Here is a 21,014-nt window from a genome sequence, read left to right as displayed (position 1 = left end):
CGCGGCCGGGCGCTGTGGCATGGGCAGGGTGGCCCGCTACATCCCCGGCGCTCCTCGGCTCGGCCCAGCCCGGCCTCGGCGGCGCCGCTCGGCCCGCCCGCCCTCCAGTCTCTCAGTCCCGCAGTCGCTCCGTCCGGCCACCGTTCTCCACCTCAGGAACGCTCCGAAAAACAAACCGCTGGTCGCGCAGCTCGCCCCCTTGTCTGTCACTCACCGCAGCGCCCGCCAATCCCAGGCAGTCGCTGGACCTTCGTACCACCCCCACTCACTTCACCAGCCAATAACAGGGAGGAAGTCGCTGCCCCAGTCGCCCCCCAGCCCCGCTCTCTCCCCAACACCCTAACTCTCAGTCGCCAGCTAATCATCAGCACCACACGATGAACCAATCCCGCCTACTCTCGCAGGATGCCAATGGGCGAAGCCAAGGCCGTTTCCGAGGGCTGTCTACTGCCTGCCAATCATCGAAACAGCACACGGTTCACTCTCTGCTAGCCAATCACGCAGACGGCTCTGAGCACCCGCCTCTGCGCGTCCCTCGCTGTCTCGCCCGCCCTCTCTCCCCGGGAGGTGTTGGTTGCTCCAATCACAGCTCGCGCGTAAGGCTCCGCCCACATTCCCACCTCCCGTCGGTCACTGAAGGCTCCGCGGGCGCGCGGGCTGGCACAGTTCCCCTCCGGCTACTTTGGGGCTGGCCTTTGGGAAAGCGGCTGGAGCGGCCGCCGGCCTCCCGCCCCTCCCTGTGCCCGCACCCGGCGCGCAATAAGCGGGGAGGGTCCTGGCTCTGAGTGCTTCCCGGCATGTGGCCACCTCTGCCGCCCGATCCCCTGACAAGTCCTCCGGTCCAGACGCTGCGCTTGCCGGGAGGCAGGGGCGGCCTCACCACTGCCCGCCTTTTCCTGGGTCTCCTACCTCCGGGGCCACACCCTCCGAGGGGCTGGGGTAGTACTGGAATGTGGGTCCTCGGAAGTCTGTGAGCTCCGCTGCTGGCCAGGGCCGAAACCAGTAAGTGGCAAAGTCAGAGAGGTACTTTCGGATAAAAGCTTTTTTCTTTGGTTATGAAAGCCATACAAGCTCTTCGAATTAAAACTGAAAAAAGAAAAAAAAAATCCACCCCAGGGATCATTTTCTATCTTTCTTACCAAGATAGACAACGTTTGACAAAAATGGCTTCATATTGTTTTGTAGTATGCTTACATTTTATTGTAAGTGTTTTCCCGTGCCACTGAAATACTGTTCCAAAACAATTGTACTGGCTGCATGATATTTCAAAATAGAGAATGGCCATAATTAATTTCCCCAACCCTCATTGTTGAACATTTTATACACCCAGGTCTTCAGATGCCAAGTCCATCACAATTAATATGGGCTCCCTTCCTCTAGTCCCTGCTCTGGTGTAATACAAATCAGACGCTGGAATAATCTTCCTCTGGTGCCATTTTCAACCATCAACTAAGAATCTTTAGTGGTGGCTTTGCCTTGGGTATCAAATCTCTCAAGAATTACCTTGGACTCCCCTCTTTCTTTACACTCCCTCCTCCCCCCCCATATTTAATCAGGCCCCTTGTCCTGTTAGTTTTTTGGGGTTTTTTTTCCCCCTCTGCAACAAGCTCTTAAATCTGTCATTATCCCACTTGGTTAGATCCCTACCCAGTTTATTGTGGTCCTTCACTATAATAATCTCCTTTCTGGGAAGGGGAGAAAGAGTAAAGGGGAAAGAAAATTAATAGTCATTTACTATATGCCAGGCACATCATCTCATTTAATCTTTCCAATAACTCTGAGGTAAGTAATACTATTGGCATTTAAAGGATGAAATTGAAGCTCAGAGAAGTTAAGGACCATGTCCAAGTGGTAGAGCCAAGATCCATACCAGGTCTGTCTGCCGCCCAAAAGTCATGTTCTTTTACCAGGCCAGTGTTTCTCAACTGCTTTTTCATTATCACCTCCTCCCACCCAGGAGAAAATTTTGAATTACTTAATTAAATATAAATTCTAATGAGAGAAATTAAATACTAAGGAATAAGATTTCGTCAAGTAGGGTTGAGCTTTGAACGCCACATACCATTGTATTGTCAAAGTTTTTTTTTTTCACCCCTTAAGAATCATTTTTCACTCCACTGGGGTATCATCCTGGTGAGAATGTGTGTAATAAGCCAGTGCTGGAAGTCCCAGTCTACCAATCTGAGGCTCATATCTGACCCTTAATTTTATTGACCTGTGGGATTAAGTATTAAAAAAAAGACACAACTATGCAAGTGGAAATCTAGTACTCACTCCATTGCCTGTATTGGAAGGTTTATTCAGCAGCTCCTCTTGGAATGTCTAAAACACATCTCCAGTTTCACAAGTTTGACACTGAACTCTTTATCCCCCGCCCCCCCAAAATACCCTGCTCCTCTATTTTCCCAATGGTTAAAATACAAACCTAGGAGTCTTCCTTGGTTTTGCTCTTTGCCTAACATCCCTATATCTAATCCTTCAGCAAGTCTTCTTGCCTCTGGTTTCAAAATATATCTGAATCCAACCACTACCACCCTGGTCCAAGCTGGCACCTTCTCTTGGATGACTGCCCTAGCCTCCTAACCCATCACCCTGTTTCCTCTGTGGCCACCTGAAAAATGATTCTCTACACAGCAGCCAGAGCGATCTTTGTACAATGTAATTCAGATCATGCCATCACCCTGCTGTTAAGCCTCCAGTGGCTTCCCATTACACTTTAGAATAAAACCCAAACTCTTTGTCATGGCCTTTCAGGCTCAACAGGAGCTGGCCCTGCCATCCTCTCCTAACTCATCTCTACCTCTCACCCACGATCACTCTTCCAGCCACACTGCCTTCTTACCACATTTTGACCTACCCAGCTCAGGACCTTTGCACTTGCCATTTGTTCCACCTGGAATGCCCTTCCCCAAAGTGTTCCTGTGGCTAATTCCTGCATTTCATTCAGGTCTTTGCTCAAATGTCAACTCTTTTGAGTTTCTAAGCACCCCATCCAAAGAGCGTCTCTCCTCTCCATCATTCTTTATTCTGCCTTATTTTTCTTCACAGTGACTATAATTGTATGTTTACTTGTCTTTCCTCTAACTACAGTGAACATAAGCTGCGTGGCAGCAGGGATTTTGTCCTGTTCATGCCTTATCCTATCACCAGCACTTAGAATAGTGCCTCGCACATTGTAGAGAACCACAGTACAACCACGTAAGTCTTAAGCTGAAAAGAGCCTTGTGACTTTCCTTCCTTATAGCAATTGCTTTCTTTGAGGGCTTCCTTTCCATTGTTTGTCCCTTAACAGCCATCTCAAACATTCCCATGCTGAAGTTACCATACTAGACTTTCTTCTGAGCTCCCTCGGCATCATCCTCTAGCCTCCCATAGGCACCTCAAATTCTACAAGTCCAAACTGAATTCATCATTTTCCTCCATAGTTCCGTATTTCCTCTGCTACCTTGAGTTTCCCAGGTTGGCCCTGTGAATTCTCTTCCTTGGAGATCTCTTCCTCCCCATTTCCCTCCTCCCACAGCTAACCTTGACTAAGTCACCAATCTGTCCATTCCTCTCTCAACCTCAGCTCCACCATCCTAGTTCAAACCCAGTATAACAGCATCTGCTTACATCACAAGGTGATCTTTCTAAAACGGACACCTGATCCTGTCATGCTCTGTTTAAAAATTTTGTAGTTTCCTACAGCCCTTAGAATGTAGTTAAGAAAGCCCTTCAGAACTCAGGCTATGCCTCTCCAGCCACAAGTTTTTCCATTTACCACCTCTGCCAACCCCATCATTCAAATTCTATGTTCTGGCCACACAGAACCACTGGAGTTCATCTTGCCTCTATACCCCTGCATCTGCTATTTTGTTTTTGAACACTCCTCCTCCACTCTTCCCCCCCACCCTCATTCTTTCAGGACATAACTAAGCCTGAACATCATTCCTTCCAGGAAGCCCTTCCAGACAAATACAATTCTGGGTATCAGAGCACCTAGTACTTTCTTCATCAAAGCACCTGCCCCACTCTGTTGTAACTGCCTTTAAGGAAGAAAGCATAGAGACAGAAGCTGTCATTCAAATTGGTATGCCTCGCATCTTTCACAGTACATTCAAAAAACATTTTTTTGTAATCTCTACAAGTGTGCCCTTTTAGTTATATATTTTTTCTCTACATATATTGTTTTTCTCCTTATTCTTCATTTTCCCATATGAAGCCTCCCATTTGGGCCATGCCTTCTCAAGCCAGTTCCCCTGGTTTCATACTAAGTAGATGCTCCTGGTTAAGTAAGTACCTGAACCATACCTGATCCCAAGGATCACAACCTGCCCCTAATGCTCAGGGCCTCAGGCAGCCTGATACATCAGCTGAACACTTTCCTTTTTTTTCTTTCAAGAGCATAGGGACACTTGGACACAAGATGGGGAATAATAAACAAAAACGAATTCTTTTCAGGGATAGCTCCATGAATTTGGTATTAAAAAAGAAAACAAAGGGGGCACCTGGGTGGCTCAGTTGGTTAAGTGTCTGCCTTCGGCTCAGGTCATGATCTCAGGGTCCTGGGATCGAGGCCTGCATCGGGCTCTCTGCCGAGCAGGGAGTCTGCTTGTGCTCTCTCCCAAATAAATAAAATCTTTAAGAAACACACACACGCGAGGGGTGCTTGGGTGGCTTAGTCGGTTAAGGGTCGGACTCTTGATTTTGGCTCAGGTCATGATCTCAGGGTCAAGATTGAGCCCTGTGTCAGACTCCGAGCTGGGTATGGAGCCTGCTTAAGATTCTCTCTCTCTCTCTCAATCCTTCTGCCCCCCACCCCTGCTTATGTGCATGCTCTCTAAAAAAAAATTTTAAAAAACCCAAAAACCAACAAAGCTACCACCTGATCTGATGAAAATTCTTTTTGAAAAAGATTTTATTTGAGAGAAGAAAGAGAGCAAGTAAGCACGAGCGGGCGGTGGGGGAAGAGGGCAGGGAGTCCAACGCAGGGCTTGATCCCAGGACCCTGAGATCATGACCTGAACTGAAGGCAGACGCTTAACTAACTGAGCCACCCAGGTGTCCCTAATGAAAATCCTTTTAATTCAGAGGTAAAGAATATATTCAGATCACTAGTTCAACCAGTTATTTTATCTGCATTGTTAAGGAATGATGTCTACCTCAAAGAAGATTTTTATAACTGTGATATATTTTATATATTACTGACATTAACTAATAGGGAAAAATTGCTTTTCATTTAGAAATTCCACTTCTATAAATTTATCCTAAGGAACAAAGGTAAGCAAGCAAAGGTAAGGAGCAAAGGTAAGTAATGTTCATTGCAACATCCAGGATACATTGTGAAGTGAATAAAAACTTATAACAACTTAAAAAGCACTTATAAAGCAGAAATGTAGAGGGTGATCACATTTCAGTTTTTAAAAATGTTCATTCATACTTAGTGGGGGGGGAAAGGCCAACATTTATTGAGCCCTTACTATTGCCAGGCACTATTTTAAGTGCTTAACATACGTTAACTTACTTAATTCTCAAAATAGCCCTATGAGATAGGTACTGCTGTCCTCATTTTATAGACGAAGAAATAGGTGCAAAGAGGTTAAGTTCTTGTCCAAGATTGCTAGCCATTGGCAGAGTTGAAATCTGTTCCCCAGCAGATTGGTTCCAAGGAGTAGAAAAATACAGAGTAGACTGTTAATGGTGGTTATATCTTAGGAGGAAGGGAGTAGAGAATCCCCCCATTTGAGGGTCACGTATTCATTCAAACACCACAGATGTTACCTCTTTCACATGGACAAAAGAAAGACAAAAAAAAGGAAAAGCAAAAACTACTATCCTGTTCAGTGTCTGGGGAGGGCATAAGGAGAGAAAGCGGTTTTGGTCAAGACTAGTGTGGTATCTATCATTACACTCGCTCTTGCCAGAGCTACTGGCTCATTTATTTCCTCTTCAGAATGGCCCCAGAGGAGTCCCCAGGGATTCAAATAAAAGTCTGCAAGTTGGGGTTTCTTCGTGTGTGAAGTTTTATTGACTGTTGTGCTGTAAGTTTCAGAGAGTAAAACCAAAAAAACCCAAAAGAGTAACTCAGGCCATGGCTTAATTTCCATTGTTGGCTGGAGCCAACATGGTTCCTGTTCGATTCAGCCAGGCCTCTGGCAGAGGGAAGGTAGCTACGTACCATGTGAACGGTTCTTGTGAGAGTCAAGGCTATGGATGGAACCTGTCACAAATACTTCCATCGCACAGAAAGGTCACTTGAAAGTGAGTCGAAGCCAGCTGCAAGGCACTGAATGATTTTTGTCTGCTAAGACAATGACCAAAGATAAGGCAAAGGCAAGCCAAGACCAGATCTCATTCTTTGGAGTTTAAGGTATGCCTGATTCCTGCCCTCTCACATGCTGTCGCCCTAGCTGGACAATAATGTGACTAGTTTTCTTTTTAAAAAAATGTTTCCCCTGATAAAATATATGATTATAGAAAATAAAACTCATAACATCACCACCCAGAGATAACCAGTTTTGAGATTTTGATATACTTCCTTCTAGTCTTTTTTTTTAAAAAGTTCATAAAGTATGACTATATTTTAAAATCTGGACCATACTATACATATAGCTTTACATCTTTGTTTTCCACTTAATTGTAAACATTTTCTGACATAAAATATTCTTCAAAAAATAATTTTTAGTGGCAAAATAACTCATATCCTCTCTACTTAACTATTCAGTTAAATAGTTATTTAACTATTTAACCTATAGCTAAGGGTCTCTTTAGCGGACTTAGAGGCAGAACAGGTCCAAATAAGGTTGCATTTCTGCCTTTCCCATATCAGCCGCAGTAACGACTGCAGGTCACCACCAGGGGTCAGTGCACAGCCATTCAAACCCTTGCTGTAAGAAAACTAGCTACTAAAAATCCTTATTAACAAAATCCTATCTATTAGATGAGGACTATTCACATTGAGTAGCCAAGTTCCCTTCCAGAGCAGGCTCTCCTGATGCAGGTTTCTCAGACAGAAATTATCAATTCTTCCAAATTATAATTATATTCAACATTTACAAAACAGAGCTATTTTTATAAACCAAGGTCTATCAACTAAGATATAGTATCAGACCTAGTCTCACCTGCTTGCTATGAGACCATCTGTGCATAAAATACTTGGCCTGATTATTTTATAGGCTTGCTGTGAAAATAAAATAAATAACATCTGAAAGTATCTTATAAATTACAAAGCAGCACTTTAAATTGCACTATTTTAAGGATGTGCTCGTCAGATATTTGGATAAGTTATCACCTTTAAAAACTAAAGAATGCAGGGGCGTCTGGGTGGCTCAGTTGGTTTAGCATCCCACTCTTGATTTTAGCTCAGGTCATGATCTCAGGGTCATGAGATCAAGCCCTGTGTTGGGCTCTGCGCTGAGTGTGGAGCCTGCTTGGGATTCTGTCTCCCTCTGCCCCTTCCCCTGCTCTCTCTGTCACAAATAAATCTTTAAAAACAAACAAACAAACAAACAAAAAACTAAAGAGTTCCAGGTGGTATCATGATTGTGAAATGAGGTATAAAAGCATATGCTTTGGCATTTTCGTGGGTTATTTCATTGGTTTTCTTTTCCTTAGCCTTTGCTCTCCAACTGCTAGAGTCATCATGGAATTAGTAATCTGCTTTTCCTAGAAGCTGAAGTTATTATTTATAGCCAGCCAATTTGGTTTTTGTTATTTTCCTCATTTACCTGAAGTTCCTTCAGGAAAATTACTCTGATCTCAGAACTGGCTTAAACAACTTATGAGTAGGTGAGTAACAGGGATTAAAAAGCCACTCCAGGCCTGACATGTCTGATGGGTTTCTGCACAGGTGACTGGCACTCCTGGTCTCTCTAAACCCAGAAGTGACCCTTAGGAGCCAAAGGTACGAAGGGTTGTATTTCCCAGCTGGCCAGGCTCTGACTCAGTCCTTCACCCTTCCTTCTATTCTCATTTCCTCTTCAGTTCCCAGTGCCCCATCATTTGGCAGCAGAGAGGAAAAAGAGCTAGGGTGGATATTCTGGGGACCAAGCAGCTTTCAAAGCCAGCTTGGCATAGCCTTTCCTGACAGCAGTCCAATCTGCTGACAGGTCTGCTCTGACCAATCTCAGAACACATGGGGGCCTGGGTGAAGCAGAGCCTGGGAGTCCCTTATCATTGGCACTTGATTTCCTACTGGGTTAGAGCCTTAAGCTCTCTGGCCGAAGGAGGGCACAGAGGCCACAAGAAGAGAACAAGGATGCATGCACAGCAGCTCACACTGCCCTAGGGCAGTTCCAGCAGACAGCAGTCCTGTGTCTGACCTCTGAGGTCCTATGTCTTAGAGCAGGATCTTGCTCCTGGTTAAGTACAGTTCCTGGTACACAGGTGTTTGACAAATACTATTTGCATGATTGATGACAGGTTTAGGTCACCAGATCAGCATTAGAGCACAGAGTGGTGCCTTAAGAGAGCTACATTTCTTGGGTCAAAAAAAAAAGGGCCTGGGACTGGAGTAGTGGAACTAAACCTATAGACTTCAGAGGAAGTCGAGCAAAAACCCAGCTGGACAAAAACCCAGGAAAACACAAAAGCCACACAACAGGAGTGTAGCAATCCAGATCACTTAACATTATTTAAGAGCAGTTTCTAGTACAAGGGCCCTCAGGGCACCTGCCATTCCCACAAGGGCCAACTTCCTAAGATCAGAGTCTGATTAGCTGACTGGCGGCACCCTGCATCCAGGAGGGCTCTACAACACCAGCAGAGCTGACAAAGAGGCCCCACAGAGATGTAGTGATTCCCCTGGCCACAAAGCTGCAGGGCTTGGTTTTATGCCTCCTAACCTGCTAGGCCTCCAATCTGCTTCAGTCTCAGGGTCGCTGCAGAAGCCTGTGCTCCAGAATGAGCTGCCAGTTGCCTAGGAAGGCCCCCGGGGGCACAAAGAGCCTGGTTACTCAATGTTGTCGTAGACCTGGATCACGTCCTCATGGTTGCCAAGAGCCTGGATGAGAAGGGCGGCCTGCTCCAGGTCGGGGTCTGCCAGCTGCACCTTTGTGTTGGGTATGAATTCTAGTGAACAGGACACCGAACACAAGCCCAGGGAGTCCAGCTTCTTCCTCACTTGATGCAGTGAAGAAGCATCACAGATAAACTAGGGACAAAAGAAAGTCAAAAGGTGAGGAGCCAGGAGATAACAGGATAAAGCCAGTCAGAACTTTGCGAAACCTGAATGCAACTACTATAATGAATCACTGGCGTTTAAGTTCCAAGTAGCGGAGATACGGTTTTCAGAGTTCTGAATCCTTCTCGTAGTCCTCAGTAAAGTGAGACCTATCTAGTATTCGCTTAATAAATGTTTGTGCAATATGGGAACTCTTTATGTCATTTGTACCCCAGGGTGCAAGAAAAGAAGAAACAGAGAAGCACGCCTTAACACATCTATTAGGACCCTCTAGAAAGTCCACCAAACAGCAAGGCTTCATACTCACTTTAAAAATGTTCTTTTCCTCTTCATCTTCATCTTCCTGGACATCTTCAGCTCCTGCTTCAATTGCCAGCTCCAGGGCACGCTCTAGGTTCACAGCTTGCTTCTCTCTGTCCTCCACTTCAACCACGACCACCCCCTTCTTATCAAAAGAGTGGCGAGCTCCATCAGCCATCATTCCCCTCAAAGGAAAGGAAACACGCCAGACTGAATGTCTGTAGACACTCAGCCCCCACATAGCACTGCATTCTAATTACTCTGTTTCCCACCCAGCCTTTGGAGTATAGACATACATACTTCTGAAGGAGAATATGCAGCTACCACCGGGCAAGAGAAAAATCCAAACATATCTCCATCCCCTTCTTTCTGCCCCGATTGCAGTTTAGTGGATGCAAAGACATTGCTCATCATTTAAGATTCCAGTCTTGGTGGTATATTTTAAGACCTGGACATCATATGGCTACAGATGGGAAAAATGGGACAAAGGGCCCCTTCTCCACCTGATGAACAAGTCTTCCGTATCCTGTCTAGTACAGAACAAATTAAGGGAGAACAAATGATCCCATTTGGATTCTGCTAAGGATGAAGTATGCTTAAAACCTGAAATGCCACCAGGAACAACTGTACTTTCCTTGCAAAGAACTGGAACCTCAAGGCTTCATACCCTTCCACTCTCCCCAGACCTACACCTACCCATTCTTGTTCAGGATATGTCTGATGTCTGAATAGCACTTGGAGCCACTGTCAGATAATGCTTCAATGAGCAGAGAAGAGCCACCAGGGCCTCGGCCCTCATACAGCAAATAAACATCCTTGGTTTTCTGCAATAAACAACATGAGCACATTTTCCTGTTTCCCAATTACCTCTTGCATCCCAGCCAGAACACGGACACTAACTCCATGGGATGGGCACTCTGGGGTACAGCTTAGGGTCTCAAGTCTTTATTGTTATCCCCCACCTCTGAGAGGTGGCCCTTTGGGACCAACTTCTGAGGTAATTGCAAGTACAATCCCTTACTGGGAAGGAAGTCTGTTTCTCTGGTCCCTGAACAATCAATGAGCTATCTCCCAGTTTCATTTCCTCCCTGTCCCAGCTGAATCCCGCATCTAACACACACACCATCCCACGCTCCCACCAAGACTCATCTTCCTACACCCATCTGGCATGAAACCCACCTGTAAAGTCTCCTACCCCTGGGGTGCTGAGTGTCGCTTTAGGAAATAGCACACCTGGGCCCTACCATAGGAACCACTGAAAACAGCATGGCCAAAAAATTCAAACAATTCATTGAAGGTCTAGTGACCAATCTCATTGGACCTCCCATGCTGCCTCCACTCATCGCTTGCCCACACATCTGACCTTCACCACTCTCTCCCAGTACCCTGCCTTGCTGCCTTTCCAGGAACTCTCAAATGACAATTTCTTCCTTCTTCTTTCGCAAAGGAAATAAAGGACCACCAGGTGGGGGGAAATCCTCTACTTCCACTTTATCTGCACCACAGCCCACATGAAGGCATGTGTATAATGGTTAGAGAACAGGTTCTAGAGTCTGTCTGGTTTCAAGTCTGTCGTTTTCTGTGTGACTTGGTCACCTAATCTTTCTGCATCTCAGTTTCCACTTAAGGTTGTTTTGAGGATTCAGTGAGATAATGCATACAAAGTTCTTATCAAAGTGCTTGGCCTAGAGTAAGCACTAAATAATTATTAGCTATTAAGATGCTTATCACTTTCTCAAATCCTTCCTACTGTCCCAGAGGAAGAGCTGTCCTCTAAACTAGACTCAAAGACAATTCCCATAACTGCACTCCACACCTTGCACCTCCCACCAACACTAATGCCCCGTCTCCCTTTCTACTGGCTCTTCTCCTTTAGGGCATACATATCTGAAAAACATATCCTTCCTCAATCTAATATTCCCTACATTGTGCCCCCTTCTTTCTACCTCACCTCCTCACACTTTGGCTGAATAGTCCTAGGCCGTCTGGTTCTGTACATTTTCTATTTATCCTATTCCTGATTGTGCTCCCATAACTAATGTCCAATGTCAGAGAGCCACCAGAAGGCTCTGTATTAAGGGTATCAACCACAATGCTACCCATCTCTCTGATAATCTAAGGAGTGTTTGGTGGCCTGCCAGACATGGGCCCTGGAGGGACTGTGATCAATAACAAGAAGTCAAACTGAAGACACACCCCCATTTTCAGCGATGCCTCAATCGTTGACTTGGGCATGTGCTTGCTGCGACACACCTCTAAGATGTTGGCCAGGCTGCTGTTGTGCTCAGGGTTGGGGCCTCCTTCTGAGATAGAGAGAAAAGAGTGAGTGAACACATCTCATTACAGCCGGGGAGAAAGAAGGGATTTCTGGCACTCTACCCACCCCCAGCCAAAGAGCAGCAAGTCACCCCTTGGCTCTCAGTTAATTTAGAATATTTATTCACTATTTAAATGAAATATGGAGAAGCATTTTGGAAAAGAAGTTTCTAATTCACTGTTTAAGGATGGATATCTTTCTGCTAGGTTTCAGCAAACAACACTTTGCAACAAAGAGGTAAGGATGAAAATGGTACCAACACTTCCTCTTGCTCTGACTCTACTACTTTGTGTATAATTATTGAAACGCTCATATGACAGCATGTAATCATGCTGTCTCTCAGGGTAGGGGCTATACCTCATTATTCTGTATCACCAGTGCACATAACAAACACTCAAGAGTGTTGATCTCACTCAATATCAAGAATTTAGAAGGAAGCCAAGAGAAATATCAGGCACGAGTTCTAGGGGTAAATTAGTATTTACTGAGTGCCTACTATGTGCCAGAAACGACCAGAAGGTGGGTACCATCCCTGTTTTACAGAAGGAAACTGAAACTCAGCAAGGTTAAGCCATTTACTCAAGGTCATACATTAAGTAAGTGACAGAAACCAAGTCTTCTTGACCCCAAAGTCCATGATTTTTAAAGGACTTTTTTCTCCACTCTTACAGGTATCTTACACTAAATGCAAAAACAAAAAAAGCCGTCTTGCCATGGCTACACAATTGAAAAAGACATGGTTGCAAACTTACCTTCCAAGAAAATATGTCTTAGGAAACCCTAATGAAGCAAACTGAGACTGGGCAAGTAATAGATTTATTCAATGCTCCTGCCACAACCTATGTGCTACCAGAGGGGAATAGAGGGCTTGATTTGTCTCTTCAGGCAAGATACACATGTGACCTTACTCTTAGGGTCTGTTTCCATGAAGTACCCAGCTGCACACTAGAATGAAGTCATTTTTACCATTATTGTCCTAACAGCAACTCCCTGCCAAGCAGGCAGACGCTCAGCATCTGGCAAGGTGAGTGGAGACATACAACGTAGGTAGGTGACCTGAGCTTTTATGAAGTGGGCAACGGTGGGAATTAGGAAAAGAAAAGAATATGAAGGACCAAGGGTCGGAGTGGGCCCTGGTTTAGCTGTGGGCGCAGAAAGCGCAGCAGCGGGTGACTTACCTTTAATTGCCAGGCGGATGCTCAAACAGAGCTTGGAAAAGATGCGACTCCTCTCGTTGTCCTTGGGACCCTTGATATGCCGGACTTTGGACCACTTGTTGTGCCCGGCAGGAACCGCCGCGGTGAGGTGCAGCGTCCTGCCCGGAGCCGGGGTACAGCCCATGAGCTCAGGCTGGGAGGCCGCGAGGGTGGGCGGAAGAGCCACCCGGACCCCGGGGCCTCGCGCCCCCCGCAAGCCCCGAGCAGCGACCCTGCTCAGGCTGACGGCGGCCCAAGCTGCCATCAGCTTCGACCCTGGACCAAGGTCAGCAAGAACAGCCAATGAGCGGCGGCCAAGGGTCAGCCCGTGGCGTCCGAGGAGGAAACGAGCAGGTCCCGAGCCTGCGGCCGCCGCCACCCGTCACCAGAAACCCAAGTGCTCAGGCCAGTCCGGCGCAGCCGCGACACAAACGAACCGATACCATCCCCGCGGAAGCCGGGAGCGGTGCCTTAGATAATGTAGCACACTTCCTTTCCCCGGGTCCGTTCCAGAAACCCGCCCCCACCGCCCGAAAACTCCGTTCCGTCGCACGGTACTTGCTCCTTTCTCGCACCTGTGCAGAGCCGGGGTCGAGATGGGGGCGACTTTTAGAGTCCAACTGAAATTTTTGGCTTAAACTAATAGTTCACTAAGGAATTTATTATTGTTGTTGCTTATTATCCAAGCTACTCTGTGATGGGCTCGGCACTCTCCTCCTTGTACTTTGCCATATAAGCAACATCAGATTGCTCCTAGTACTTTTCCCAGTTCCTGTCTTCAGCACAAACCTGGGTCTTTGCTGATCCTTGTTCCACTTCACTTCACCTGGCTAAGTTTTGTTTTTCCTTCAAGATTCAGTTCGGACATAATTTTCCACCAAAGGAAAACATCCCCTAATTCTCCAGTTGTCCTACTTTGTGCTCACATGACACTTCATATTCCCCTGTACCTTAGCACTTATCTAAAAATGTTTGTCTCCGCCACAATATGAAATTCTTTGAGAGCAGGACAGGACCAGTGTCCAGCATAGTTCTTGTTTTTTGTTTTTTTAATAAAAACAATTTGTTGAAACAATTCACGTCATACATCACCAATTTAAAGTGTATAATGGTTTTTAGTATATGTAGTCACAGATTTGTGTTACCATCACCATAATAAATTTTACATTTTAGTCACTCCAGAAAGAAACCGTGTATCCATTAGCAGTCATTCCCCATTTTCCCCCAATTTTTTCAGTCCTGGGATATCACCAATTTACTTCTCCCTCTATGGGTTTGCCTATTCTGGACATTTCACATGAATAGAATCATATGTGGTCCTTTGTGACTGGCTTCTTTCACTTAGCATGATGTTTTCAGGGTTCATTGATGTAGCATGTATCAGTACTTCATTCCTTTTTTATTGCCAAATCATATTCCATTGTATGAATATACAACATTTTATTTATCCATTCATCAGTTGATGGACATTTGGGTTGTTGCCATCTTCTATTATAATATTGTCACGAACATTTGTATACAAGTTTTCGTATAGACATTTGTTTGTTTCTCTTGGGTATATACCTAGGAGTGGAATTGATGGGTTGTGTAGTAACTTGGTTTAACCTTTTAAGGAACTGCCAGACTGTTTTGCAACACAGTTGCATTATTTTACATTCCCACCAGCAATGTATGGTTTCCACTTTTCTCCACATCCTTGCCAACACTTATCATTTCTTTTTTACTATAGCTGTTGCCACCCTAGTGGGTATAAAGTGATATCCTATTGTGCTTTTGATTTGTATTTCCCTCATGACTAATGATGTCAAAGATCTTTTCATATACTTACTAGCTATTCATATATGGTATTACTTTTTTGTCATTTAAAAATATAGCTTAATATGTCACTTTGAATAGCAAAAAGCAAATTAAGGGGATTTATAATCACAAATATGCATGAAGGCCAAAGAAAAGTCTGAGATTGCCCTGGCCCAGCCTAAGTCTACCAAGGGCAAACCTGTAGTTCAACAAAGTCAGGCTCCGGACTCAGAGCAACAGGGGAAACTCCACAGCAGAGGGATGGTGGGGTTTCTCACCAAGCAGAGGAAAAGATAATTATTATAGGATTGTGAGGAAAGGTGGAAGTTAGGTGAAACTTCAGTGAAATAGAGTTTGATAGGCTCAACGGAACACAGAGCTGTATGAGAAGTGGGTCAACATCAGCTCTGCACTGCTAGGCAGTCCAAGTTCAGCTCCCATGGAAACTACAAAGCTAAACGGGGAATGCCGTGTTCAGAAACACCTGCTTTGAAATTCTATACCTGGGTTGGAAATCAAGGCTGCTTCTCTGTCGAAGTGATTTAGATTCTCCAAGCAAGACTGTAAATCTTCATTCTCACTGATAGAATTTCAAACAGCAAACTTTGTAACAGTCTCTGATTTTACAGAACAAAGTTCCTCAGTGAATTTTTAAAAAGTAGTCACTCAGAGAAGGGAATTGTTATGACACTTTTAAGTTGCAGGTGTGCTTGGGAGAAATATTGTTTCCTGTTAACTTTGCAGCTGGTTTTATGTGTCATTTTATCTGTGATGAACGGCAGGGCAGAATTACCTTCTCGGTCTGACCTAATAAATTCACAGATGACTGAGCCATCTCTAAAGCCTGGTTTTCAGGATCACAGAAATCATTAACAATGAACCTTGGTTGCTAATATGATGGTGTGGCAGAGATAGAACTATTTATCCACCACTTTATTTCCTCTTCCTAGGCGTACAGGCCATCTTTTTTTTTTTTTCAAGATTTTATTTATTTATTTGACAAAGACAGCCAGCGAGATAGGGAACACAAGCAGGGGGAGTGGGAGAGGAAGAAGCAGGCTCCCAGCAGAGGAGCCTGATGTGGGGCTCGATTCCAGAACGCTGGGATCACGCCCTGAGCCGAAGGCAGACGCTTAACAACTCTCCCACCCAGGTGCCCCCAGACTATCTTTCTTAAACATCCTTGCAGTTAGGCTGGAATCATGTGACTGAATTTGGCAGATACGGGCAGGACTATTCCTAACATATTTTCCCCTTCTAAGCAACCTTGGAGGCCACAAGTTCTGGATGAGGTAGCTGAGTGACCTCCAAAGGACTTCACATAAGCAAAAAGTAAAATTTTGTTGTGTTCAGTCTCTGCGATGTGGGGGTTTGTTACTGCAGCTTAGCCCTGGCTAGTGAGATGAAAATTGCCAGTATGACTCTCCTGGAGCTCCCCTTAAAAACCGAAAAGCAGGAATCTCCCATACAATACATGTTGTCAAGACTGTACGGCACAGTTCTAACAGAGCCAGCAGGTGGTGCTCATTTTGCCACATAGTCTAAACTCTTAGAAGTAGTTTTTTGTTTTTTAAGTAGGCTCCACACCATGGGGATTGAACTCAGCCCTGAGATTAAGGGTCACGGGCTCTACTGACTGAGCCAGCCAGGCGCTCCATAAACTCTTAAGAGTACATACTTCTTTTCCCCAGACCCACTGCCGCGCCCACCTCAATGCCTCTGACACGATGCCAGTTCCTTGCCAAATACTGGCTCATGGAATCAATCACAATTTGCCCTTCTTCTCTTCCCTTGAAATGATTAAATGTGAGCCCAGAATGAAAATAAAAATAAATGGAGGGAGTATTCAACCAGGACCTGGAGCATTTGCACAGCAGTGGGGACAGCCACTCCTCCATCTTACCATGTTCGGGCGTAGGCTGAGGAAACTGGCTTGGACTTGGAAACCCCAGCCAGCCATTGGAACCCGGTGTCCAAACCCACAGGGTCTGGGAGTTATCACTTGTCATCCTTCAGAGCCAGTACTTCACTGCATCCTGATTACCCTGTCTCTTAAATCTCAGTTGTGCCCGGTCCCCTCCTTCCCTGCTGCCCCTGCTTTAGTTCAGGCTTTTACTTTTTCTCATCCTATTACAGTCGGTGAACTGACTCCCTGTTTCACCCCCTACTCAGGCATTTTCTTCACTGCCCCCTAAGGTGCAGTTCTGAGCAGGGCTTCCTTCTACGTGAGTTTTCCAAAGTCTCATACAGGCGTTAAGGTCTAAACCTTCTGCAACGCACAGAAGACTCTGCCTGATCCGGCTTCTGCTTACCTCTCTAGCCACATTCCCCATTCAAAACCCCACATCCACTTACAATTCTCTGAATATGGCCATATTTCTCTTGCCTCTATAGCGTACACGAATGTTCCCTCTGCTTTAAATATCTTTCCGTATTCCCAGAGAACTCCTACTCAGCCTTCAAAACTCAGTTCAAACATCCCTTGTCTTGTGAAGTTTTCCCTGACTTCCTCGGGCTCCTACCCAGGTGCAGGGGATCACCTCACCCTCAGGGCAACCAGTAAGCCTCAACACAGCCGTATTGTACAGCACTGCCAGGAAGTGTTTATCCGGGAGACTGCAAGCAACTTGAGGGTCACGGCGCCTGGCACAGAGTATGTGCTTTGTGTTTTATTAAAAGGGGTGACTCAAGGCTGTAGGATAGTGTGATGCACTGGGGTGGACTCTCATCCCCCAGCCGGTGTCTCTGGAACATGACCACAGTGGCAGAATGGGAAGAACTGAATTCATCACAAGAAGAAATTCAGTCAATCTATACATGTTCAAGTTTTATTACAAAGTATGATGGGCAGAAAATACGGTACTTCTTATACAGGAGGCTGAAACAGAATGAAAGGGTGAAAATTAGGTTTAATATACTCAGGAAGCAAGAAATAAAGTCATAGATGTAACACTCCACTTTCCGGTGCCTTTGAAGTCGCCTTCAATGGAGATTTACCATTGCGGTTTCACAGCACAGTGTTAACATTTTATTACAAGCCCTGTGTACAATCAGTCCTGTGATAATAATATTTTAAAAAGAAAAATGGGTGATAGTACAGTTCTGCAAGGGGGCAGCTTCCTCTCCACCTGACCATGGGAGGTCACAAAACCTAGAGTATAGAGGAAAAGTTTAAGTATATAACAAGAAATGAAGTTCAGACATACTAGGCTAGAGGGGACAGAAATTGATTGGCTAGAGCTTAACATCTCTGAAAGCAAGGAATCTCCGTTTTCTACACAGAGGTTTGTACAATCATGCTACAAGTTCACACTTGGGGGCGGGGGTCACTGACAGGGTCATAAAATACACAGGAACCAAAGCAAGTGATTCATACTCAAGCAAGTCAAAGCTTTAGCTCAACAAGTCTCGTTGCACACTGGATTACCACAACCAATCCCAGGTGAGAGCATTTCTCTGTAACAGCAGACATCACAAGTCCATAGCCACTGGGTTGTCCTAAAGGTGGGTCCTTGTAAGTTTTCTCGCTGTTACACAGACTGCCAACATCTTTCTTCTTGAGTTCATACTTTCACTAGCTTATTTGTTTCTGGTTTGATACACCAGTCCAAGCCTCTTTGGGAAGGCCCCTGCATGTTTCCATACTTAAAAAATATTATCCACAAAGTAGCCTGAGAGGACCGGGCCCGCACTGTGTAGCCACACCTCTGACTCTGAGAGCCAGCAGCAAGACGATCGTGGGAGAAGAGGAGGGTGCAGGTGGGAGAAGCAGGCAAGTCTCTGCAACAGGAGGCACTGGGCAGCTGGCCCAGCCAGTACGGAGAGCCTCACCAAGGGCTCACAGTGATGCTCAGCTCAGCTCTCCTCCCTGGGAAATCCCAACTTAAGTGCCAGGCATGACCTTCCTTCCTCATCTTGGAGTGCAGAGAGTAAAGGGAAGCATCTGCTTTGAGAGAGGCGTCTACTTGAATGGTCTCCCTTACTCCAAGCCAGGCAAGCAAAGAACTTGCCACATTCTCATACTGGGGATGGTCCTCCCATGTGTGGTAAACCCTACAGCTCCCACCTGTCCTTACTGCCTCAGACTTGAGGCCCAGGCTGCAGCAGGAAGAAAGTTCTAGGGGGGCAAGGCCAGAGGAAGAGAAAAGAAGAGGGAGGGGAGGAAAATCAGCAGGACTGTTTACAAGCTCTGCTTCCTCTGCTCCGTACAAACCTACAACCAAGAGCCATGATCAGGAATGGCCACAGACTCCCAGCACCTGCGGACCGTTGCCACCAAACATCACCTATGGCTGCAGTGCTGCAGGAAGGGGGCTCCTCTGCCCAAGCTGGCATCCTGTCCCCACAGTTAGCCAGTGTCACAGACTCCTGACGGATGGTCCAAAAAGGCTGACACAAGCTGCGGGCACAGCCTCATTCCATGGCCACCCCAGACCTTTCATGCCCTCTAATATTTTTTCTCCCTTGATCTAAAGAAACACTTACCATAGACTTCCTCCCGCATCTCAAATCTCCTCTGAAAGTTTCAGCCAAAACTATCATCAAAACCCTGTAGGAGTCTCAGTTTTTTCTGTTTTTTTTCCCCCCAAATCTTAAATGGTTCTTGAGAGCTGATCCGGGCTCTGATAAGAAATTCTCACCCAGTGATCAAATATCTTCCCTCTTCAAGTCCTTGACTTGAGCTCCATTCCTCCCTAGGAGAGGGTTCCCACTCTTCTGGGGGTAAACACTCAAGCCCCTGACGGACTTGTACTCATTCACCAACTATCTGATGTGGAACCTGAAGCCGAATTTATTCAGCACCCCTGTCCCCTCAGAGCAGACAAGGAAAACAAAGGAGCTTCAGTTCCGAGGCAAGAGCACACAGAAGGGCCACCGCCAGCAGAGCCAGAGCCCAGACATGCTGCCCTGTGGCCTTTCCAGGGAAGTCCTGGCCACCGCTCTTCTCACTCACAAGGAGAACAGATCCAGAGCCTCCCGCCTGTTCTCTCTGGTGGCAATTTGAAAACCTAAACAAATTAAACAGACACTTGCTTTTGAAAATACAACAGATCTCTGCTTCCCGGAGAATGCCTGGCTAAGAGGCTTTCTCAGTCTTGAGACCACACAAATCCACTCCTGAGCCATGAGGCCACCTGGCCTATGGTGTAAATGGAGGGTAAGGGAGCTGGGACTTCAAAATACCGGCATCTCAGCAACTCTGTGTGTGTTTGCTCAGGGAGACTGGGGAGTCTCATCTGGGCCCCAGGTGGATGCCAGGAGGAGAAGGACTGCACTGCAGGACCTAAGGAGGGATGAAAGGTCTGGGAGCCCACAGGGCAAGGAAAAAAACCCACCAAAAGTTGTTGGTTTCCAGAGTAATAGCAACTTTATGCAAATATATTCTACTTACTACAGACTAATTTTTTCCTGATTGTTTTCCACTTCCAGTTGACAAATCTCACCATGCAGACCACATTTAAGTGCAGATCAGGAAAGGAATCTTAACTTAGAACTCAGTGCAGTTAAACCCTGCCCCAGGAGGACCAGTCCCTCCTACCACTCTGACCTCCAACTCAGACCGTTTTCCAGGGGAAGGACCTGATGGCCTCCTAGAGCAAGCAATCATCAACTTAGACTTGCTACCCTTAAGAGAAGGACCCTGGAACCAGCAAACACAATTACAAGTAGAGGAGGGCTCCGACCAAGAACTGCTCACTTTACACCACGGAATGACACAGTGCAAATCTGGTAGTAAATGCAAGAAAGTCAACCTCAAGTGGATGGCCAGGTAAAGAGCCTCAAAATCAGAATAAGAAAGTAAAAAAGCAGAAGGGGTAATACGCTAAGAAAAGAGCCTTTTTCTTTGGACCTGTGTCAAAGAGCTGTGACTTTGGAGATAAAAATACATCTGCTTTGGAAAACGAGACTCAACCACAGAGTTTAAGGACCCAGGAGAACATAACTATTTTGCTTCTCAAGAGCAGGTGAGAACCCAAGTGGACAAAACCACCAGCCTTAAGGTCTGCTACTCTCCTACTCAACAGCTGTGCAACTCAGAGGGGCTCAAAAACCTATGGCAGAACACGCTAGACCAAAGTCCTCCGAGACTCTGTGCATGTCCCCAAAGCTGCCTGTCCGAAGACTCATCTACCACTGGATTCACACACAAGCCCCTCCGTGAAACTCATTCACGTAACGGAAACAGACTTTGCAGCCTGCAAGTCCAATACTGCTCAGCACCTAATGGCGGGGGCGGGGTGGG

At 45.9% G+C, this 21,014-nt stretch overlaps 2 protein-coding genes across 3 annotated transcripts in view; both read right to left on the bottom strand.

The window, feature by feature from the left end:
* Positions 1 to 7,656: 7,656 nt before the first annotated feature.
* Positions 7,657 to 13,432, bottom strand: LOC100473459 (translational activator of cytochrome c oxidase 1). 2 transcript variants are annotated; one of them, XM_002924521.4, is made up of 5 exons: positions 12,956 to 13,432; positions 11,657 to 11,763; positions 10,157 to 10,284; positions 9,468 to 9,645; positions 7,657 to 9,130 (listed from the first exon to the last, which is right to left on the bottom strand). In XM_002924521.4, the coding sequence occupies exons 1-5, from the start codon at positions 13,236 to 13,238 to the stop codon at positions 8,930 to 8,932; spliced, it is 897 nt and encodes a 298-aa protein (XP_002924567.1). In that variant the 5' UTR covers positions 13,239 to 13,432; the 3' UTR covers positions 7,657 to 8,929. The 2 variants fall into 2 exon arrangements, with proteins under 2 accessions (XP_002924567.1, XP_019660751.1); XM_019805192.2 differs by having other exon boundaries at positions 11,657 to 11,760.
* A 4,139-nt stretch (positions 13,433 to 17,571) lies between these two features.
* Positions 17,572 to 21,014, bottom strand: part of DCAF7 (DDB1 and CUL4 associated factor 7) — a 30,959-nt gene continuing 27,516 nt past the window's right edge. Inside the window, exon 8 of the transcript XR_004619434.1 lies at positions 17,572 to 17,648. The gene's annotated coding sequence lies outside the window, so the exon portion shown is untranslated. The remainder of the gene's footprint in view (positions 17,649 to 21,014) is intronic.

The sequence above is a fragment of the Ailuropoda melanoleuca genome, chromosome 13 (genome assembly GCF_002007445.2).
Source record: "Ailuropoda melanoleuca isolate Jingjing chromosome 13, ASM200744v2, whole genome shotgun sequence".
Taxonomy (NCBI): Eukaryota; Metazoa; Chordata; class Mammalia; order Carnivora; family Ursidae; genus Ailuropoda; species Ailuropoda melanoleuca.
Note: the sequence above shows the minus strand (reverse complement) of the source record. Positions and strands in the feature narration are given on the sequence as shown.